The sequence below is a fragment of the Aythya fuligula genome, chromosome 29 (genome assembly GCF_009819795.1).
Source record: "Aythya fuligula isolate bAytFul2 chromosome 29, bAytFul2.pri, whole genome shotgun sequence".
Classification (NCBI taxonomy): Eukaryota; Metazoa; Chordata; class Aves; order Anseriformes; family Anatidae; genus Aythya; species Aythya fuligula.
Window position 1 is genome coordinate 1,646,681 of NC_045587.1, and position 23,753 is coordinate 1,670,433.

The 23,753-nt window shown below is 56.0% G+C and overlaps 1 protein-coding gene across 1 annotated transcript in view; it reads right to left on the bottom strand.

Moving 5' to 3' along the window:
- VDR (vitamin D receptor) overlaps positions 1-16,748 on the bottom strand; it is a 33,789-nt gene extending 17,041 nt beyond the window's left edge. Inside the window, exons 1-3 of the mRNA XM_032204830.1 lie at positions 16,565-16,748; positions 14,030-14,195; positions 341-413 (exon numbers count right to left, since the gene is read on the bottom strand). Of these exons, the coding sequence (XP_032060721.1) occupies positions 341-404 (64 nt within the window). The 5' untranslated portion in view covers positions 405-413; positions 14,030-14,195; positions 16,565-16,748. The remainder of the gene's footprint in view (positions 1-340; positions 414-14,029; positions 14,196-16,564) is intronic.
- Between the last annotated feature and the right edge of the window lie 7,005 nt (positions 16,749-23,753).

Genomic DNA, 23,753 nt, shown 5'->3' on the forward strand with positions numbered 1-23,753 from the left:
AACAACAAGAGCCCAACCCTCAAGAGCGATTTAAACCCCACCATACGTCTACCAGACCACTGGTGCTTGATGCCAAAGAAGCCTGGACTCCTCTCGACCTGCTGCTGGGGACAGAGCCCTGCAGAGCTTGGCCACGAAGCCCCAAACCCTGCAGCTGGCAGCGCACGAGGGAGATGTCCCCAGAGCACCTGGGGACCCCTGGGTCCCCAAGCAGCTGCAGCAGCTCTTGGTTCTTGTTTTTTTTTTGTGTTTCTCGCTTGAAGTTTAGCACGACCAAGGCTCCTCTAGCTAGGGGTCCTGCACGGAAAGGGACAGGAGCCTGAGGAGGGCCAGCGTTTACCTGGGTCTGGGAGATAAGCCATGTCCTGCCGGTGCGTTTCCCAGGAGCTCTGGAGCTGGGACATGGAAGCCACCTGCAACGACACGGATGGGACAGTCTGAGACAGCTCCGAGGTCGATGAGCCGGGGCAGACCGACCACAGCTCGCACCCCGAGCAACGTGGGGTGACCTGGAGGCAGCCAGCCCCACCGGGCACCACTTGTTGGGTTCCCACCGCGGATCCGGGAGGAGATGTCGCAACGCTCCGGCACGTTGCTGGGGGAGCCCGGGGAACGCAGCGAGAGAGAGAAAGAGAGAAAGAGCAAGGGCACGGGAAGGAAAAGGCAGCGAGAGCCGCACGGCTCGTTCCCTTCACCTCGGTAATATTTCCCTATAAATTTAAATTTCACAATTCAGCCTGTCAGGCGCTCAGCGGCGTGCGACCCGCCGGCTCGCGGGGGATGGCACGAAGCGGAGCTGGATGGCTGCTATAAACGCGGCTCCTCGCGCAGCAGAGCACGCGTCTTCAAAGTCAATGGGATCACTGCGGCGCTCAGAGCTGAGGACAGGGAGCTTTTGGGGGTTTTGCTCCCTCCTCACGTCACTTGGCTCTTTCGGCTTGCAGACGGAAGCACCTCACCGGCGCTGGGCTAACGCGGTCTTAAAATAGGGACAGGAAAAAGGTTTTTGGAGATAGGGAAGAGGATTTAAGGTGCTTCGCCTTCCTTAAGGTTCCCTATCTCGGGGAGCAGGGAGCTGGGTGGTTTATCCTTGGGGGTCACCACACTGCTCCTAACACAATCCTCACAGCCTGAAGCGATGACGGTGCCAGAAGAGACCCCTGTGGAGATCCCAAATCTCACTCCTGGGTGCACAGACACCTAAAGCATCCACAGACACCACGACACCCGTGCTCCTCCAGCACCTCGTGCTGCTCCTGCTCTGCCCCCCTTCCCAGCACCACACAGAGGGGTGCTGACACCCCCAGGATGAGGAAAGCAGGCGCTGGTGGCAGCCTAGGGGAGCAATCCGAGCGCCCTCATCACACCTCTTGCTCTCTGCCAGCTCTCGGTTAAGCAGCAGGAGGTGATTTAGCAGGAGGTGATTTGGTCACCGCCGCTCGTTAGGGAGCAGCAAGCCTGCGCCGGCCACAATTCCCGCAGGGATGGTGGCGCGGCGTCGAGCTGCCATCGCAGACTTCTTGGAAAACCTTACTCAGCCCCATCACGGCCGTGACGTCGGCACGCGGGGTGGAGCGCACGCAGGAGTTTCCCCTCCACCCCCACGAAAGGTCGTTCATTCATCAAACGTGACATTTAGCCTTCACCTCTTGGGGGATGGGGGAAAAAAAAAAAAAAAAAAAAAGCAAAATAATTTGTTTTAAAAGCGCTGAGCTCTCCCCACCGGGCACCCAAAAGGTTAAACTAGTTTTGCAGCAGGCACAGCAAAGTTTCGGCGAGCTGGCTTGCAGAGCAGCTGTGATTAGTTAAATTTAAGGTTTTGCACCACCTCAAACCCAAGGCTCCACAAACAGGTCAGGAGACTTGATTTCCAGTGACCCTTTTTTAAATTTTATTTTATTTCCCCTGGTTTGTACAGAGCTGTAGCAGCTCGAACAGCCCCAAAACACCAGAAAGGAAGGCTGTGTGCTCACACTCAGTCACAGCACCCTGCTGGGATGCTGCCAGATGACACTCGGGGAAAGGAGCAGCACAGGAGCTGCCGTGCCCAAGGTTTAAGCCCCTGGGAACCGCTCACCTGCTGGAGACACGTCGAGGGGGGAGAAGAGCACAGCTCGGCCAGCCAGCTCCATGCAAAGCACTGCCAGCAGCTGCTATTTCGGCCAGGGCTGCGACAGATCCCACGTACCTGGGCTGAGACAGATGGGGGGATGCTGAGAGCGCAGGCACAGGGCAGGAGGTCAGCAGTCGTGCTCAGGGAGAGCTGGGGAACAAACCTGGTAGGAGCAGAATGTCTGGAAACATCCTGGGGAGGGGGCTGATATTCCCCAGGTGCGCCCATTTTCCTTCAAATTGGGGTAAAATCATCCTGAAGATGGGCATAACACTCTTTGAGCCATAACAGCCACCAAACCCACAACCCGTTGGCCATATGCTGGGACAGCAGGCAGAGGTACGAGGGAAAATTTCAGCAAGAAATGAGTGTGGGAAGTTACCTGCTTGTACCTGCTGCTGAGCCCAAGGGAGGCAGCATTCTCTGCTTTTAAGCCCGTATTTATGTCCGAGTCCCCCCCGGTAGGAAGCATTTTGCTGCAGCGTTTTCTCATGCTTTATCACTTTCCTTTTTCTCCTGCCAGCTTGCAGTTGCAAAACCCCGCGCTCGCGGCTCTTCAAGGCTTGGCAGGAGGGAGAAGGCTCCGGAGGATGACGGCTCCTGCTGGAAGCCTTACTCACCCGCTCCCAGCGTCTGCTTCCTCCCCAGCACCAGGGCGCTGAAACGCTGCCCTCTGACAGCACATTCCCCTGCTGGCATCAGCAGTGACCGGAGCAAATGCTAGCACCAATCCAGCCAGGACAGCTGCTGCACAAACCCCAGCTCGCCGGGCTCGGCTTCAGGTGCCCCCCACTTTCCCAGGAATGCATTTTGATTTTGACATCAGCTCCCGGGATAGGAAAAGCCTTTAAAGAGTCTGTTTGGGGCTGCGTGTGCAAGGAAAACCCAGCTTGCTGAAAGCAACAGGCGAGTTTACAGCTGGAATCAAGACCAAGGCTTTGTCTGGCTGAGGGTGCAAATATGAGGAGCCTGTATCCAGCCTCCCATGCCCAGGAGGCTCCGGCTTCACCATCGTGCTAAAGTTTTGGGGAGAAAGCGAGCCAGTTAAGGAACAGCTGAGCCTTCCCCAGACAGCGCGGGTGGCACCTCCTTGAAGAGGCTGTGAAGCCTTCAGTGTTTTGGAGACTGACAACCTGAAACCTTCTCGGGACGCCGAAAATACCGTTACAATAGCAGGAAAATATTTGTCAAGTTCTCAATATCTTTGTTCCCCCATTGAAACACATTTTTGGGTTCGCTTCTTTGCCAAGCAAAACAAAAGCTTTACCCACACAGCCTGAAAAGAGCAGGCTGGCTCCTGACAAATCCTCACCCCAGCGCCGCTTCGACTTGCTGCTGAGGACTCTGCTTCGTTTTGGAGAGGCCCATTTGTTCACACAGAGGTTTTTTTACTATTTCCCTGGCTCTCACACTCAATTCACACCACTGCTGACACGCCAAAACAAAGCGGTGCTGCTCCGTGGAGCATCCCCAGAGCCGCTGGCAACGCACTTGCATCTTGAAGATATTCCAGTACAAATCAGCCTATTCAAAGCATCCAGTCACGGCACGCAGGCAACCCCTTTCTCTATTAAAAAGGCAATTAAATCATTTCCCTCCGTAGCTCCAGGGAGCCCTGCTGCTGCTCTCTGTGAGATTTATTAGGGAGCTGACTGACAGCCTCCCGGGAGGACGAAGCGCTGCTTCCACGGGCGCATCTGGAGCCCAGCACCGCTCCGTGCGGGGACAGTGGCTGGATGGATGGAGCAGGTGAAGCCCCCTGCACCACGCTCCCCTCCGTTTCTAGGTTAGAAGCACGTTGTCATTTCTTTTTTGCAACACCCAGAGTGGCTGCAACATCCCGGGAGCTGGGCAAGGAGGCTGTCGAGGGTGGCAGAGTCGGGAGACCAGCAGCTCTTCCTCACCTGCTGCAAGCCAGCTCCTGCCACCCCTTGCCCCATTAACCTGATCAGATGTAAAAACCCTCCTGGAGCGCTACCAACGCCCCCAGACCGGGGCTGGAGGCGCCTCCGTGCCAGGAACACGTAAGCATGACGATTCCTACCCCGCAGAGGCCAGACACTCCCCGTCTGCAAGCAGCGTGTCGCTGCAGTCAGACAGCTGTGGGGCAGCTGGAGGAGCCAACGCCATCAGCCCCGAGGAGGGCAAAGGGACCCGAAAACCCCGCTCGAAGGATGCTAATCCTGCTAATCGGGGCCATCCAAACGTTTTGTGGTGTTGGACAGAGCAAGCCCAGGGACACGGGAAACTTGATCACAGGCACCCCAACGCATCCTGGTGATGCAGCTGGGAGCAGACAGCAGTGACTTGGTGACAAAACTCAAATAAAGCAGCGTTGATGGAGGGGGATCGGGTCCGTTCTCAGCCCTGCGGGGCCCTTCGCACCCACTGGGGGTGGTGGGGACCCCGCAGGATGGGGTGTCCTTGCTGCTGTGTCCACAACTCTGATGGGGTGAATGGGGAAGCAGGAGGGGGGAAGAGGGGATGTGTGGGTTTCTTTGGGTTTCCACGGTCATCGTGCTGATACCACCTTTCCTGGCTCCTTGGGAAAAGGGTGGCAGCTTTCTGAGGGCATAAGAGAAACCCAAACCCCACAGAACAGCTCCAGGAGACCTCACAGGCACACAGAAGCGTGCAACCCTCCAAGATCTGTCCCTCACCCCTTGGTGCAGCGACACAGCCTCAAGCAAACACATGCACGGGGCAGGTCCAAGGGCCGGGGATGTGTTTCCTCTTGCCCCGCTGCAGGCTGGAATCTGGGGCTGGAGTCCAGGCACAAACGGCACCAAGAGGCAGGAGAAGGAGCAGGGGACACCGTGGCCAGACGAGCATCGTGATGCAAGCCCTCAACAGCTTTCCTAGCTTGGACAGACAGGAGAAAAACATCTGGCCATACACAAGCTCTTTTACCACATCAGCCAAGTATCTTTATGGGATCTCACATCGCAATTAGGCAACAAATCCTTACATGTGCAGGTAAAAGCAGAAAATATTTCGGAGCGCCATTCCCCTGACGGGGAGGAATGAAGTAAACAGATTTCCAGATTACCGCTCGGGCACAGCATCAAAAATACCTCCAACCTGACTCCTCGCTGGCACGGCGCTTTGTCATTGAGGCCACGAAGAGGTAGCCAGAGCCCACAGTGCAGAAACCCCGCTGGATCCGCGAGCCGAGGACACCCCCAGCACCAGATTAGCAGCAATAGGATCACTAATATGGGATTTTTGTGAGCAGAGGGTCCTTCCTCAACCTCACCTTCAACAAAACTTCATATGGCCGGAACTCCAATAGCTGGTGGATTGTCCTTTTTTTTTTTTTTTCTTCTCATTTTAGCTTGTATTGTGGCTTCGTGGCACAAGCCAGTACCTGTTGGTGTCACCTCGGTTGGTTGTAGGTACAAGGGGGGATGGAGGAGGTCTCGTTTGAGCCCACCCAGCCCAGGCTCTGCCCGTGTTCCCAGCCACGACCCTCTCCAAGCCACGCACTCCCTCTTGATGTAAGAGCTTGCAGACAGAGCCAGCTCTCAGGACCGGCTGCCAACTGGGATGAGCAAGCGCGGCACACCCCACCTGCCCATCGGCTGCCGATAAGGGTAATTAATAAGGGCAATTAACAGAGACGAGCGCTCGGTTACGGCATCGCCGGAGCGCCCACGGAGCCCCCGTCTCCGCCTGGAGGAGCCACCACAGTGGCAGAGCTCACAGCAAGCACTGAGCCACACAGGGGCTGCTCTGGGCTCCCCCCAGGCATCGGAGCTTGCCGAGCCCCTTTCCTACCTCTGACCAGCTCCTGATGCCCACCAGCATGGGGAGGATCTGTCCTGGGGACCCTCGTCCAGAAGCGATGCCCAAAATCGCTCAGAGCACCACCCTGGGGTGAAGGAGCTGTTGCGTTTTAGCATCACGTATCCGTGATTCATTTAGAGATTCAGAGCCCCAGAACATTTCTAGAGCAAGAGCAGTCATAAAAGCTTTCAGATGGGAGCAACGTTTCGGCAAAGCCTTGTTCTCATAGACTCTGATTTCACAGAAGACGTCGAGCAATGATTCAGCACCGACACCGTGCAAAAAAGTCTCACACACACCTCGAGTCCACACAGACATCACTGCCTCTTTATGAGCTTCAGTGTCCTGGGTAATTTTGGCCCTTTGTCCTACGCAGGCCCAAAAATATTCCTACAGTATAAACCAGTCCCAACCCCAGTGCCTCCAGTCTGAGCGGGTAACCACCAAAATTGCTCTTCTCTTTGCAGTCTTGAGCAGCCCCAGCCTGGGGCATCCCCAAAAGCAGGGTCCAGCAGCACTGGGGCCCCACACGGGTTTGGGGGTGAAGCAACCAGCTCAGCCCCCACCAGTGCCCTGCCAAACGGGGGCTGGTTTCCAGCAATGGGGTGAAAAATTCCCATTTCCCCTCACGGGAGGTGACAGGAGACGACCACCACGTGCTTTAAAGGGGAACAGGAAGGCAGGAGACGCCTCTCCCAGCCCTGTCTGAGTCCTTTTTCCTTGTCTGGCACCAAACCCCACGGGCTGAGAGCCCCAGAGCAGAAACGTGGGGTTTTAGCAGGAAGAATGCCCCAAGCGTGGGGGGAGATGCAGCTGGCACCAGCTCCAGCCACCACCCATACAAAAACCAGGAAAAAAAAAAAAAAAAGGAGAGGGAAGGGTGAAGGTTTGCCAACCGATAACATGCACGCAAGGCAGATCAAACACACCCGTGCTGGGGCAGCTCACCCCAGGAACGAGGCAGTGGCTTTGAGCCCCGGTGCCAAGACGTCAGCCCCCAGCACTCAACCCCACCGCACGAGTGATATTCCCCTTTTGCTCTGTCCCTCCTCAAAGCTCCCCCTCCAAAGTGGCCGCATTTAAGGTGCAGCAGCACATAATGGTGCACATCCACAACTGGTGCACGTTAATAAAGCACGGCCATGGATGTTCCCTGCACTCTGAAGGAGAAGCAATGCCACCAACCACCGCCTCTGCACATTTCGGGAGGGCACACGGGTGCTTTGGGAGGGATGCCTGCCCTCCCCATGAGCATCACCCACAGACAGCGAGTTTATTTCACAGCCTTGCAAGGACCAAGGCTTGCAGAGAGCAAAAAAAAACCTGGCCACGCAGCCTGAGGGTCAAGGGACAACTTAGCAAACAGCACAGCACCGAGGGGAGAGCGCCCACGGCAGCAGGGCGAGCTGCAGGCTGCCTCGCTTCCTGCGCAGAGCCACAGGAGGATGTTAGTCATGAATGAGAAGTGGTAAGATGACCAAAAAAAAAAAAAAAAAAAATCATCAGATCCATGCAATGAAAGTTGTGTTGGTTTCCCTTGGCCCAGAAGCTGTTGCATGTGTTTGTGATTTGTTTCAGGAGAAAGGCAGCTGGTGGATGTTAAACTGGATTATCTCCAAAATGGTTTATGTGCTGCACTCACAGCAAAGTGATTTAAAATTCAGGCACAGCTGCCAGCCTGCTCTGCCTAAAACACGGTGCCTTGGTTATGCCCAAACCCAGCTACACAGCATCCAGAACCTCATTTATTCCTCCCAATCTGCTGGGAGAAAACACAGAATACGGCATTTCCACGCTCACCACCAGCCCCATGCTGCTCCAACAGGGCACCCAGCCCTTCCACACCCAGCTCAGCAGCCAAAACCCACGGTGCTTCCTCAGCTGGGCTCAGGTAAGTCTGACAGAAAAGCACTTTTTGGCTCCAGCACAGAACGAGCTGGTTTAGACCAAAATCTTCCCAGCCCTTCCTGCACCCAGGAGCAGCTCTGCTGGTGCTGAGCACCCTGGGGAGCAACAGCCAGGGTTACACACTGCTCCAGGGGTAGTTCTGGTCACTGATGCTCTCTGCAGAGCACTTGTGCCCTTGCTACTCCAAAATCTGCAGGGCATGGAGATGGTCACCACCGGTGCAGCCCTTCAGCCACATCCGAGGGGTTTGTTCTGTGCACTTTAGTCTCTAAACGGGAATCCTGGTCTGTCAAAACCAGTCCAGAGCAAACACACGTGGCATGTTCATGCCTGCACATTGGCCAAGCTGCTGCCAGGATCCCTTCCCACTGCAAACCAAGGCTAAAAACACCGCAGGCAGCGTGACAGCAGTGTGAGAGCCCAACCTCATCCCTCCTGAGCATGGGGCTGGAGGTGCCACGAGACACCTTCAGCCCCGAGGTCAGCAGGAAGGCAGGTGCACGAGCACCAGTTTGCAGGAAGGATTTGGCCCCTCGTGGCTCTCCAAAACAGCCTGCAAGCTGCTCTAGGTTCGGTGGAAGGGCCTGATCCTGGCTGTGCCTCAATCACATCGAGCTGGCCCCCGCACGAGGTGCTCCGAGCGCTGGTCCCTGCGAAGGTGCAGCAGTGGGATTGCTCCTCTGGGGAAAGCTGCTTAAGGCAAAACAGCTATTTAACAGCCAGCACCGTCCCTGCCTCAAATATTCATTGGTTCATAGGGAAAAAGAGGGACAAAGTACCAAAAAAAAGTCATTCCTGCTATATTTCACACCCCCCTCATACATCTATAGCTTACTGCAGGCTGTGGAAGCCGAGGAAGAAGCCATCTCAGCCTGATCCCAGCTGCACAAAGTCCTGCTTGGCTGTCCTAAGGTGGTCAAGGGCTACAGAATAAAGCCAGCTAGAGGAAGCAACTCACAAAAAATCAGAATAAACAGTCAAGATCAGAGCTCCCGAAGGCGCCTGGGGATGCACTGAGGCTGGGAGCACTGCAGGCTGTCGCTGCTGAGCCGTGTTTGCTTTTCAGATGGACACGGTGAACAAATACATGTTTATTGGCACGGCCTCTCTCCAAACAGCACCGCAGCTGGTACTTATGTCACCCGCTACGGCTTCACCAAAATTTACCACCATCAGGGGACGCAGGAGCCAGGCATTCGCTCCCCCCGAGCTCCCAGGTGGGAATCCGGCAGGTTTGCAGAGCTGGCTGAGCACGAAGTCCTCACAACAGCGGGGAGGGCTCCGAAATTAAATCTCCACCAGCTGCACCGCGTAGTGCTTGGCATTAAGGTGCTGTAACCCTAGCCCATTCACAAATTATCAGCAGCAGATGTCTGCCTTTCCTAACCTTTTGGCTCGTCGTTTTAACTGCAGACAGGAGCAGCGTGCAACAGCCATTTCCTTCTTCCACATTTCCACTTCTTATCTGGAGGAGTTATTTCTCCAAGCCAATGTTTCCAATGGAAACTCTGCCTTCAGCTTAGTCAACATGATTTCCACGCTGATATCTCTGTTGTTCTGCCCGCGCCGTTGTGCCTCGGAGTAACAGCAGCACATCTGCACCCAGCTAATTGCAGGGCACGGCAAGGACAGGGCAAAGGGAATGCTTGGTCCTAACAAAATCACAAGAGCAATTATTTCCACAGATCCTTCCCCGTGACACTTTGTGTCCCCTGAAGCCTCCCTGGGTTTCAGTCACCCGTTCCTGTTGCCCCAAATTGCTCGTGTGCTTCGGCTGTGCCTTCGTTTCCCAAGCACTAATACCTCGGTGAGAGCAGCCGAAGAATCCTCGCTCTCATACACCAAAAATTCAGGAAGGACCAACGGAAAGGAGCTGTCCCTGCATGTGGCAAATACCACACTGCTTAAGGGCTTCTCCCCTATTTCGAAACGTATGCAAACAGGTTCTCGTGAAGAATGCAAACTGCTCTATCCTTCTCCAGAAGGAAAAAAAAACAACAAAACAGATCACACCAAGAATATACAACCCCCCAGGAAGTTTGATATTGAAAATCTCTTCTCAGATCAAGTCTATGCTGTGTTTTTTGTTTGTTTTCTGCTGGAGATGGAGGACAAGCAATAGTATTCTGCAGCTCGCTCAGCCTAGAGGTAACGACCTGAAGACGTGACCTGGGGAATTGGAGCCTTTGCCCCCTGACACAGAGCAAGTGCCAGGAGGTGCCCGGCCACCCCCCAGCAGAAACAACTCACAGCTTGCTCCAGACCACCAGGAGAGGGTGGGAGGGCTGGAGAGCCACCCGAGCTCGGTGCCAGCGGCTGCAGCCACAGCCAGACCTGACAAAACCAGGTCAGGTGTTACAACAGACATTCCTCAGGCTCCTGCACTGCTGAAAACAAGGGGGTTAAAAACAAGCAAGCACTCGGATATCAAAGCTCCGGGAAAACAGCTCCTCTTTGCAAGGTGCCAACCTGGAGCTCTGCAGAATGAGTCCAGAATTCAAGGTCTTGGGATTCACAAAATCATATCATATGCAGAAAAGATAGGGCCCTTCTGAGGCTGCCGATCTGCTCCAGTGGCCTTTGAAATAATAAACTAATTGACTAAGATTCCAGTAGATAGAGAGCAACATCTGAAGTCGCTCCCAGAAGCGGAGAGCCGGCAGCTCTGGTCGATTTGTGCTGGGAGCAGATGGTAGGTGCTCACCGCGAGGTGCCGAGAACACCCAGCCACACTCACAGACCTACCTTGTGACCAAAAAAATAACACCTTGTGAAAAAACAGCAAAATGTAAGCCTTTTGCATCAACCTAGATGCGTCAAGCTGCTCTGATGGCAGACTTTCTACCCTGCTGCGTTATTTCCTACGCTGCTTTCAGACATTTATTAGGGTGGGGAAAGACACTGACGTGGAGGAAGCCACATTTGGAGAAGCAGCAAGTGACAGGAGCTGATTTGTGATGGATTAGTCACCTTAAACCAACACCATAGAAACACAAGCCTTGACCAGCCCTCGTTACAAGAGGCAGGTAAACCCCGCAGGCTTCCCCACTGATTTAAAAGAGCTCCAGCTTCACCACCAAGCACATTTCCCAGGAATTTGGCATTACGGCAGAGAGCAAGTGCCACCATGAGTCTTACTGCTGAAAAGAGAAAAAAAAAAAAACGAAAAAAAACAGCTTCCAAAACACGGCATAACAGGACCGAAAGCCTCACCTGTGCAATCAGGCAGGAAGTTACAGCACAGCCACAGCAGCTGCCAGCTTTTAGGTATGATGGGACCTGGCATCAGCACATCCCTCGACCTGGGCTGGTGCATCCCTGGGGGCTATTTCCAGTTTGTGGGAGCAACAGACCGGAGCACGCCATCTCCGAGGCCACCCCACAGTCAGCAACATTTGCATGCATGCAAATGCCAGGGGACAGGAGCTGCAAGGGAGCACCTCTGGGACCAAATTCTCCAGCTCCAGTCCCTCAGGGGAGAGCCCTGCCTTGCACACAGGCTCCCGAGGCTCAGCTTGCTGTCGTGCTGTCTCCTCATTGACTCACGACTTGCATTAATTCTCTACCTTCGGGTCATCCCACTTTTCATCCACGCTGAAGCCCAGCCTGCTTGCTTGCATCTTTGGAGCCCAGGCATTCCCAACAAACCTTAATTTCCTTGCGAGCCACGAGCAGAGCAGCAATTCCTCAGCAGATCTCTATCGGCTGCGTAAAGGACAACCAGAAATGCAGCAGCCACAGGTTAAAGCAAACAGACAACAGCACCAAGCCAGAAGGGGGAGGACGGGGACATCAGAGCAAGAAGCAAAACAAGAGACACGAAACAAAGAGGCCATCTCACCGAGGAGAGAAGAGATAAAACAAAGGGATTGTGAAACCTTAAAATTAACTGCATTTTTTCTTGAAAAAGTTTTTCAAAATCACAGCAGATCAGGGACCCTAAAGAAGGCAGCAGACCCATGAGCTCGGTGGAGCCCTCGGTCCTCCAGGATTTTTTTTTTTTTTTTTTTTTTTTTTTTTTTACCTGCAATAGGTGCCCGGGGAGCAAGGCTACAAGAAGCTGGCTCCTAGGTCGCTGCTTCTCGTGCCTGTCTGGACGAGCCGATGGGCAAATTCAGGGCTCAGCACAGCTGCAGCACATGACGTCGAGGCAGAGTCATGCCCTGCCCTTGACAGGCAGTTCCTTCTCCAGCAATTTTACTGCTACTTAAGGAAGTGAGTGGGTGAGCAGGGTTAAAATTGTTCCCCTCTACTCAGAAAAGCAGAATTACCCGCAGATTTCTTCTTCCCAGAGATGAGCTGTAGGAATCCCGTTACCCCACAGCAGCCGGTTTCGGTTCAGCTTGCCTCGAGCCGAGTGCTCTGACCAGGTAGGTCTGGGCTGCACAAAGTCTCTGTGCTTTTAACCACCGTGGTTAAACACTGCTCCGACCTGCCAGGAATTAAACAGCCACTGCTCCCACCAGCAGGCCCAGGTTACCCATGGATTTCGGCACCACCTCAGCTCCAGCCTCATCCTTATCGTCCCTGCTACGTTTTCACAGCAGAGATCCCAACCAGGGCCACAGACAGGTTTTGTCACAACACGCTTCACTAGTTTGAAATTCTGTCATGCATGCAAAGTTAAAAAAAAAAAACTGAAGGAAGGGCCTCTCGCAGTGCACATCCAGCAGCTCTGGTACAAATACAGGGTCTCCTACCCTGCTATAGCGAGCAATAACTTATATTTGAAGAGCAGGCAGCCCAACCACGCCAGCTTTTGCACCCTCTAACAGTAATTTGAAGTCAGTGTCAACAAGGACAGCGTGGGAGGCACCACCAGGAGCAGGGCAGCAGCCCGGCACAGAAAAACAGGTTTCTCCTCTGTCCAGCACCGAGCAGACCACAGGATTACTCGAGTGTCTGAGCACGAAGCCGAGATGCTCAGAAAACAATTGCCTCTCCTTCAAGCGTGCCAGCCAGAGCACAACTTGAAACTCCAGTTATCAGGCTGCTTTTACACAGACACGTATGGGAGCTTCCTGCACCCAGACCCTGGGGCAAAAGGCTAGAGGAAAGCAGGGCACAGGACCGCCGGGCTGAGAAGTTCCCCTCTGTATGAAAGAGCCCCCAAAGAAGAGATTTAAGCTCAGCATCAGGAACTGGTCAGCACCATCTCCCCCTTCAGGGTAACTCAAGCTATCAAATCATAGTGACTTCAGAAATAAAAATCATGGATTCGTTAAGACTGGAAAAGGCCTCTGAGGTCATCTGCTCCAAGCATCCCCCTGCCACCGGTGTCACCCACTAAACCACGTCCCTAAGCACCACCTAGAAAATACAGCTGGGGTCACATCAACCTTCCTCTGCACGTGAGCTTGCTTATGTTACTGAATCCTTCCTGTTTTTCTCTCATCATCCTCAAAACAGAGTGAAAGTCAACATTTTTGTTGGGGGAACTGCAAGGCCCGAATATTCCAGTTTTAGGGAGTAGATAAGCACAGAATGGATGGCTGCTCACATACTAAGAATCCCTTAAAGTAGGGGAAACGGGACCAAGCCAAGCTTTTTTCCTACAAGCACACAGGGATTAGGGGACAATGGGGACAGAGGGAAGGCCATCGTGTCCCAAGAGGTGTTTTCCAGGGCTCAGGAGCGAGTGCTGCCAGCGCTTGGCCCACCCTGAGGCCGAGGAGCCCGCTAACGCCCGCAGGCCTGAGCGAGGGCACCACACTGTTCCGCAGGGCTAAGCAAGTCTAAATATAGCCGGTGCTCGTATCTTATCTGCTTGCTGTTAAACGGGCGTATTGACGAGGCGATAAATGTTTATGAGGAACCGTCTGTGTCAGCGCTACCCATGCGGGGAGGGGAGGAGAAACCCTCCTGGGCCTGGACATGATTGCAGTCCCCAGGGTCCCGTCCCTCGCCTGGCAGTGACGGGGGGCACGGGGCACGAGCCCACCCAGTGGGCGAGGGAATGGGTGCCCCTCAGCACCTCCGATTGCCTCGAGAGGGCAGGAGGAGGTGGGAGAAGTGATAAAGCTGCTGTTGGAATTGCAGCCCTAGGTTGGGAAACCAAAGTGCACCCACGGGAGCTGGACGCCCAGCCTGCACCGACGGGATGGGATGGCCCAAACAAAGGGGAGAGCAGGCTCCTGCTGGGCAGACCCCTACAAAAAGCCATGGGTTTGTCAGGAATAGAAAGGCAGCCTGGTTAAGAGCACCTCTGTCAACCAAACTCACCTTGTTCGACACGCAGGCTCACCAAAAACCTCGGGGGGCTGGAACCAAGCCACAAGCGGGGCTTTGGGTTAGGACAGGAGGCACGCAGCAGAGCCAGGCGGTTTGGGATCGCAGGTCAGAAGTCAGGGCAGCAGGTCCCAGCAACCAGGGCAGGCAGCACGAATTCCTGGCAATGAAGGAAGGGCTTTGAGATATACAGATAAACGTTCCAGGTATTGTTTTTAATTGCTTTTACACCCCATTTCCAATTATTAGTAGCCAAAAGTCACTTGCATGCGCGAGGTGGTTTAACCACCACTAAAAGCCACAGATAAGGAAACTGCCTGTGAATTGTGGCTGATTCAGCAAGCACCTGAAGGGAAGGCAGACGCATGCAGGGGCAGTGCCAGAGGTTACCAAGCTGCCTCGGTTCTTCAGAAGTCACGACGAGGTCTCCCGACTGCCCCAGGAGACCCGTTCCCCCACCACAAAGCATCTGCTTCTTCAGGTCACTGCTGAGAAGCCCTGTTTTAAAGCCTGCAGAGTCATTGACCTTCCTTATCTCCCTGGACTTTTGCTCTCCTTGTCATTTATATTCCTCACGCCCTGGTTTAACCGTCCTTCCCCCTCCCGGCCCCGCGGGCTGTGCCGGTGCCAGATGCTCTGCGGGCAGCTCCACGTCTGTCCCGGCGCTCCTCAAGCTCCCCGGTGGGCTTCACTTCCCATGGCACCGTCCTGCTGCCGTGTTATCACCTGCAGTTTGGGCTTCCCTTCCCTAGGGAAGGGATTACAGCACTGAGAGCCCGCTAATCTCCCAAATCTGGAAAAAGGGGGGTTGTTAAAGCAGGGTTCCCAAGTCCCCAGGCTCCATTTACACTCACCAAGAGCATTTCACCCTTCTCATGAGCAATATCGGGAGAGAATACACTCTCGAGAGCTGAGCAGGAAGAGGGGAAGATGATGCAGGACAGCACCAGGTTCTTCCACAGTGCCTGCTCAGGGCTTTCATGCATTCACAACTCTGCGCTCAGACTTGTTAACCTGCTGCAACGTCTGTCTAGCGTTCGGCTGTCTTATTTGGTTGCCTTTAACCAAGACCTGTGGTTTCTCACATTAAAAACACGCTACTTTTCATTTCCACCTGGTTCTTCGTGTCCCCCTCTGCCCCAGCACGTACAACCTGAGACAAAACTTAACACCAACAGCCCCGATCAGAGGGACACCTTCCACGACGGCAGCATTAACACCCAGCTACAAGCCGCAGGTCTCCCTCAGAGGTCTCAGTGCCTCTATTTGAAGACACAATTCTTGCTTTTCTCTCATTTGGGGGTTATCTTTTAACCTCTACCCTTGCAAAGAATTGATGCCACTGCCTCCCATGTCCCCACATGGGGTGTTGCTGGATAGCAGTGGGTGCCCACAGGTCAGGATGAGCACCACGTTTGCTGCCACGCCAGGGAGATCACGGCTGGAAAAGCAACACGGAGGGCGACTGGGAAACTTGTGGAGAAGCTGCCACCTCTCGAGACCCACTCGAGAGCAGGCTCATGTGAGAAAACCACCAGGAAAAGCCAGGTCCTGCCCTCCATGGGCTGCAAGATGAGGAGTCACCTCTCACAACCAGTTTTCCCCAGCAGCCCGGAGATGCGGCAGCTGCTTTGCCCCAGATCTTTCAGCCCGGATGGTGAGCACGAGCCGTTTCGCATCAGTTACGCCATCCCCAGCGCCGAAATGCTCTGCTGCCACTTCCTACCCCAGGGACGTGGCCAGGAGGCTGCCCGAAGGGGCAACCTGCCCCCCGTAGCCGTGGTTAGAAGCTCGCCAGCCCACAGAGGCCGGGGCAGGCGCTTGCCCAAATTGTGGGTTCCCAGCACCTCCGGCCGCAAGGAGGAAACGTGACGCAGACGGCCCCGTGGGGACAGGCACGGACCCTGCCCGGCACGTGGGCAGCCCCCACGTCAATATTTAGAGGCTGTTTGCATCTACTGCCGCGTCACGCTCAGATACTGACGGGCGGCACGCAAAAACAGGCAACTGCAACGTGCTTCCAAATCACGACACCCCGTGCTCAGCACCAGCTTCCACAGAAGTGGGATTTGAGCCCCAAAACGCCACGCAGTCCTGGGAAAGCCCCTTTCAGCAGAACCCAGTCCCTGTCCTCACCTTGTTTTTATTTATATATATAAATATATATATAAAAAAAAAAAAAAACACATATAAGGTATCTATGACCATAAACACTCGTGGAACCCTACGCTCAGACGCTGCATGGCAGACACAGACCCACCTCCAGCCACTCGAGGAGGATTATTTATCTCCCAGTGACTTGACATTTCTGTATTTCCCCTCTGCAAAGCCACAGGAAGTTTGGGCCAGACTGACTGCGCTCCGGCTCAGTGACAGCAGGTTAAAAATTATTCTCTCTGGCTAGAGGTGCACTCGGGAAGGAGAGCCGCTCCTCCGAAGTTAGTCATTAAGAGAAAAAAGAGCTTGGATTATTTCGGATTAAGTACACCGGGATTGGGGAAGAAAACACCTAGTGAAAAGCTAACTCACCCGAGGCGAATTCTTGACTCATGAAAAACCTTTTTTGTGCCTTTGTTACTTGAAGTGCTGCTGCGAGATCTTGCACCTGATGCGTTCGCAGACGGGATCTCGGGCAGACATCCGCGCCGCCCCCTGCACCTGACAGCTTTGGGTTTTCCCAGCTCCTCGGCTACGCAAATCCCCCAAATCTCAGCCCACCCCACTATTTTCACCCGGTTGGGTACACCATCCCGAGACCCCATCCGAAAGCTACAAACTCGATCCGATTCGACCCAGCAAAGCGGCTGCTTCGGAGGAGGAAGACTTCAGAGGAGGAAGAAGAGGTTTTAGCTAAATGAGTAATTACAGCCCCAACGTCCTCCCGCAGCGGGCTGAGCGCACGGAGGCACCACGGGGGCAGCGTGGCCGGCACAGAGGAGGCACCGAGGGGGTCCGTGGGGAGATGTCCCCCCTTCAGGAGGGGACACACGCGGCCCCGCTGCCGGCGCTCCCTTCGCCGAGCCCCGGGAGGAAGATGAGTCAGTGCCCAGCTCGCGTGGGAGGAGAGCGCCGCAGAACGCCGGGGCCGGCTTCTTGAGAAAAGCCATTTCCGAAGAAACTTTCAGCGCTGAAGGCTCCAGCCTCGGTCAGCCAGAGGAGGAGGAGGAAGAGGAAGGCTCAGCAAACCGGGGAACGGCACCTCTGCTGCCCTACGGCAGCCCCCCCGCAGCACCCTTGGGTGCCCGGCTGGGTCTGGGGAAAGGAGCGCCCCTTCCTCGGGTGGGGGACGCAGGAAGGTCCCCAGTAGATTCCCAGTACCCCCAATTCTTCTCGTGCTGGGAGCTGGTGGCTGAGAGGTTCCGGCTGCTGTGGGATCGCTCACGGGCAGCCCAAACCCATGGGGGGATTACAGCGAGCGCGGTGGGTGCCCGGTGGGGGGGGCTCTGCCTGGAGCTGACAGCTCCCCCAGCCCCTCAAAAGCACTAATAGGGGTAATCCAATTAAGGACACTGCTTAAAGCTGGTCATTAATGAGGCGCTCACCTGATTCATTAACTCGAAATGGGATGGAAACCCCAAAACACCAGAGAGGCGCCCGGAAAGGGGCGCACGTGGCTGGGGCAGGGGGACAGGCGACGTCCGTCCCACCCCGGGGAGCTGGGGGACATGGGGGGGGGACATGGAGCTGGGGAAGGGGCGTCACGGCAGCACAGGGCACACATGGGGGGCCCAACACAGCCCCCCCAGCACCCCCTGGTTCTGGCCAAACCCTCAAACCCCAAAGCCAGCAATGGGGGGGGGTCTGGATGTGGACCCTGACCCCCCATCCCCATCCCCAAACCAGGAGTCACCCCCACAGGGGGGTCGGGAGGGTCAGGGACCCCCCCACCCTAAGGTAGCCCCCCTGCTCCCCCCATTTCACCCCTCCTGTTCCTAAGAGAGCCCATTTTTGGTGTGGAATCACTTAGCATCCCTTTTGGGCTGGGGACTCCCAGTATGGGGTCACGCGGGGGGGACCCCAAATTTTGGGGGGGGGGGCACAAAGCACCCGGGGACCCACACACCCCCAGCACCCCAAACAAGTACCGGGGTGCACACCGAGCACCGGGGAGCCCCGAGCCCATGCACGGGACCCCCAAACCGGGAGGTCACCCCCCCAGAACCCCCCAGAGCCATGGGGGGGTCCCGGTGACCCCCCCAGCACCCCTTAAACCACTGGGGAGGGACTCCCAGTACCCCCCAGCACCACACACCCCTCACCCCACAGCAACCACAGCGGCGGGCACCGAGTGGGGGGGTTCCCAAAATGCCACCATCCCCCCCCCGTGCCCCCCCCCCCCCTCCCTCCCTCCCTCCCTCCCTCCCTCCCTCCCTACCCCCGGTACCCCCCCGGTACCTGCGCTCCCGGCGCTGCCTCCCCCTCCCTCCCCCCCCGCCCCGGAGCCGCCTTTTGACGGGAACCCGCCGGCCGCGCGCCCCGCCCCTCCCCGGGGACACGCCCCCCTCCGCTAAACCACGCCCGCTTTCCTTAAGGACACGCCCCCTTTGCCTGAGGACTCGCCCCTCTCCCCGCCCCCGCCCCGTCCTGCCCCCGCCAATGCCAGCGCGGCACCGCCTCGGCACCGCCCCCTCGCGGGCTGGCCCGCCCTGACCCCGCCTCCCATGCCCGTATAAGGTAACGAATGGGTGAGGCCACGCCCTCTGGGGGCGTGACGTGGGCTGGCGGGAGATTGCACGTGGCGGCCCGGCCTGGGGAGCCCGGCGGGGGGGTGCTCAGGCCCCCCCCGGTGCTTTGGGTGCTCCTGCTGCAATTGGGGTGCTGCTGTTTGGGGTTTTGGGGTGCTGTTGACACAATTCAGTGCTTTGGGGTGCCGCTGCTGCTGCTTGGGGGCTTTGGGGTGCTGCTGCAATTGGGGTGTTGCTGCATGGGGGGGTTGAGATTCACCTGGTGGGGGTTTTGGGGTGCTGGTGCTGCAGTTGGGGTGCTGCTGCTGCTGCTTGGGGCTTTGGGGTGATGCTGCATGGGGTTTGGAGGTGGTCTGCTTAGGGGTTTGGGGTGCTGCTGCAGTTGGGGTGCTGCTGCTTGGGGCTTTGGGGTGCTCTGCTTGGGGCTTTTGGGGTACTGCTGCATCTTGGGGCTTTGGGGTGCTGCTGCTGCAATTGGGATGCTGCTGTTTGGGACTTTGACATGTTTCTGCTTGGGGGCTTTGGGGTGCTCTGCTTGGGGCTTTTGGAGCGGGGCTGCTTGGGGGAGTTGGGGTGCCGCTTCTTGGGGTTTCTGGGGTGCTGCTGCTGCTGTTTGTGGCTTTTGGGGTGCTGCTGCTGCTTGGGGGCTTTGGGATTGCTGCTGCTTGAATGGCTTCACAGCCATTCCAGAAAGTTCAGCGGGCTCTGCGTGCATGGGCATGCAGTTCTGCGTCCTCCTTTCCACCTGGCTCTTGGTCAGCCCTTTACTGGGACAGGGCAAAGACCACCAGTACAACGGTGTCCCCCCAGCAGCCCGGGGCAAACATTTTCCTGGCAGCACCGGGTCCTGATCACGTTTAGGTGTCCTTGCAGTGTCTCACCTTTGCTCTGGTGCCTTCTGGAAGTTCAGGCGTCCACGGGGCTGGCCGTGGGTCAGAGTCTCCTTCCCTTCCGGATTTCTAAGCGACGAGCCACCCTGTACCAGGAGCACTCGCCGCATTTATCACCTGGCAAGCGGACTCCGTCTCGTCTCTGCAGCTGCAGCATCTGCCGGGCTCGTCTCCTTCCTCTCCCATTTTTGGGATGCCACCCAAGAGACCTGCCACCGCAGACTGCAAATCCCCTCTCTGGTTACAGCTCTTGGAGAGCTCGTGGATTTTTCTGATGCTTAGATCAGATTAAGGGCAGAAGGAGAGCTGATTCATCCCTGGCCTCTAGACTAGAGATAGCAGCATCTGCAAGGGCCCAGGCACAGCTCCAAGCACTAGAGACAAGTAAAACCAAGGGGGGGGGGCAGGTTCCTGCAATGTTTGCAGCCTCCAAGCTGCTCCGGCCCCTCGCTCACCTCGATGTGGCCGGGACTTCACATCCTGCATGAACGGACCCCGTGCAAAGCCCTTGGCACGTCTCGGGAGCAGGGGCCTGCAGGACTCCGGAGTCTGGCCGCTCCTGCAGGTCCTGGGGGTGTTTGGGACCGTGCAACCGGCCAGGTCCAAGTGCTGAGCTCAGCCACCCAAAATCCCCTCGCTGGGGATGGAAGGAAACCTGGAGGATGCGGATTCGAGCTGAGCTGTTTCAGCTGGTGCTGCAGCTCCAGCCCAAAGCTACTCAATCTTCAGGGCAAGTTACACCCCCAGGCTGAAAAACTCAGGATATTTGGCAGTTCCTCCCTTTCCATCCTCCAAAACCTGTCCAGGGTGCAGACATCAGCAACGTTTTATAAAGCAGCACGGAATGCTTCGAGAAAGCCCCTTCGTGATCTTCCAGGGTTTACTAAGGGCCCCTAAACCCAAAATCCTCGGAGAAAATGAGCCGCCGTGCCGGTGAGCGCGGGCGGCCGCGCCGCCGTCATGGCAGACGGCAATCAGCACCCCACAGCCGTGATCACCGAGTTCAACAGCTTTAATTCACGTGGGGAAAGTGCTTTGCTAAATGTTTTCAAATTGGTTTAATGAGGCCAATCAGAGAGAGAGAGAAAAAAATAAAAAAAAGTCTGGGAAGAAACGGGAGTTCATTAGAGACAATTTGGTCACGCAGAACTTTCTCAGGGAACAGGGAGACGAAGGGTGGGGGATTTTGTGCAGAAGGGTGCCCATCACCAGACCACCTCTGCTGAGTTTAAACCTCAGCCATTTGTCTGCTTAAAATCCATCCTAACGCTCAACACCGCCTGCTTCTCCCTGTCCTTGCCTGAACCAGGCTGGCGTGATGTTCCTTTTGACCCCAGAAATCCTGCTCCCAGCTGAACCCCTTTTTGCATGCTCTTTCCCACCCCACTGCAGCTCAGGAAAGGGAATTTCAGGGCTGGATGCAGGCAGAAGTGGGGATGGGATGGGGTTGGGATGGGATGGGGATAGGGATAAGGATGGGATGGGAATGGGGATAAGGATGGAGATGAAAATGGGATAAAGATGAGAATGAGGATGGAGATGGGGACGGGGACAGGGATGAGGGTGGGATGGGAATGGGAATGGGGATGGAGATGGGATGGGAATGGGGATAAGGATGAGAACGAGGATGGGAATGGGATGGGATGTGGATAGGGACAGGGATGGGGATGAACATAGGGACAGCTCTCCCAGGGTGTCTCCCACACTTGCTCCATCCCCCGGTGAGCGCAGGGCTCTCAGGAAGCAACCACAACACCCCCACACAATGTGGGTGTGTGGGGCTGGGGGAGCCCCGTCCCCACTTTCTGCCTGTCTGGGCTGGCTTGGGAGGGAAAATGAGTTTAAAACTAGGAAAAAAAAAAAAAAATGAAAAAAAACAAGGGGGGGGGGGATTGACCCAGGACACACATCCCCTAAAATGTCTTTGTGGCATCCCCAGGACAGGACAGCACAGCACTCATGGCTTTGGCGCAGCTTCTGCCCCTTTGGGATTCTCTGTTGTCTACTATAGGGTTGAGCTCACCCTTCAGGGAGCTTGGTGAAAGCCTCCCTCTCCACACCCCTCCCAAAATGCTGTTTGCAGCCTGTCCGTGTGGGTGTCTGTCTGCGTGGTGCACGTCTGCACCCAGGGCATGCAGCAAGCGGGTCCCCAGCTCATCTGGGGGGCACTGGGGGATGCACAGCCCACCCAATTAAGGGGAGCAATTAGCGTGGACAGCGAGCCGGGGAGCCTCCCTCTTGCTGGCATTTCACTCCCGGGAAGAAGAGAACAAATGATCCATTAAGTTTCCATCGGCGGCACAGGTCGATGGAAATATTTTCTTGCCGTAAACTTAATTTTTATGGTTTGGGCGATTATGAGGGGAAGGAATTTGTTTTTCCACTGAGCTCTCACGTTTATTGTGGCAGAAAAAAAAAAAAAAAGTGATTGCATGGGAGGCTTTGCAAGTTTATGAGCATCCACTGATCCAAAAGGATCATTTTTTACCTGCTTCTGTCCCAGAGCTATCGGGGCTGGAGAGGATGAGAAGAATGGGCTGGTTTGATTTTTTTTTTCCCCATAAAAAAATGTTTTTTTTTGGAACTTGGGAACTGGGGCAGGATGTTTTTTTCTGCTATGGTTTTTTTTTTTTTTTTTTTTTTTTTTGTGCATCTGGGGTGCAGAGCCCCTAAAACCCCGATAAATTGGTGCAAAAGGCCCAGCACCCCCAGCAGCACGGAAATCCTTGGGGAAAATGAAGGAGAAGGAAAAGCCGAATTTCTCCGGTGCCAGGAAAAACCCTGCGAACCCAGCGACTGCAAATGAGAGGCAATTTCCCCCTTAAACACCGCGTTTTGGGGTAATTTGTCTGCAGCAGCGCAGCCGGGTTCACTTTTCCTCGGCCGAACCCGGCGTCAACGACTCCCTGCAGCAAAGCCCTGCGCTCTGAGCGCTGTGGGGGAAAAAAGCCTGGATTTGGGGTTTAGCAGCGGGGTGCACCGGGTGCTGGTGAGCTGCTGCTGCTGCTCCTCGCTGGCTGAGGCGACATCTAGTGAGGCTGCGGTGAAGGATGGAGTGTGCCGGGCGTGCACGGTCCCGTACCAGCACCCAGGGCCTTACATGGCCCTACACCAGCACCCATGGTCTCATATGGCCTCACACCAGCACCCAGGGCCTCACACCAGCACCCAGGGCCTTACACCAGCACCCATGGTCTCATATGGCCTCATACCAGCACCCAGGGCTTCATATGGCCCTGCACCAGCACCCAGGGCCTGGCACCAGCACCCATGGTCTCACACGGCCCTACACCAGCACCCAGGGCTTGATATGGCCTTGCACCAGCACCCAGGGTCTTGCACGGCCTTGTACCCTTGCACCAGCACCCATGGTCTCACACTGCCCTACACCAGCACCCAGGGTCTCATATGGCCCCACACCAGCACCCATGGTCTCGTATGGCCCTGCACCAGCACCCAGGGCCTGGCACCAGCACCCGTGGTCTCACACGGCCTTACACCAGCACCCAGGGTCTCATATGGCCTTGCACAAGCACCCAGGGCCTCACACGGCCCCACACCAGCACCCAGGGCCTTGCACGACCCCACACCAGCACCCAGGGCTTCACATGGCCCCACAGCAGCACCCAGGGCCTTGCACAAGTATGCGCAGCCTCGTGGGGTTTGCACAAGCACACATGGCTTCACACAGCCTCATACTGGGGGGGTGTGCCCCCATAGTGGTGCTGATGGTTTCATACTGGGGGGTGTGTACCCGTACTGGCGCAGGGAGGCTCCGTACTGAGATTGATTCCCCAGTACTGGTGTGGGGACCCTCGTACTGGGATGGGTGTCCCCATATTGATGGAGGAGGGTTCATACTGGGATGCGTGATCCCATATCGGTGCACGGGGGTTCATACTGGGACTGGTGCCCTCATACTGGGATGTGTGCCCCTATACTTGCTGCTGGGGAGGGGTCATACTAGGATGGGTGCCCCCCATACTGGTGCAGGGGGTCTCTGCACTGGGGTTTGTGTCCCCATACTGGAGCAAAGGGGCTCCATACTGGGATGTGTGCCCCCATACTGGTGCAGGGAAGCTCTGTACTGGGATGGGTGCCCCCATACTGGTGGAGGGAGAGCTTTGTACTGGGATGTGTGCC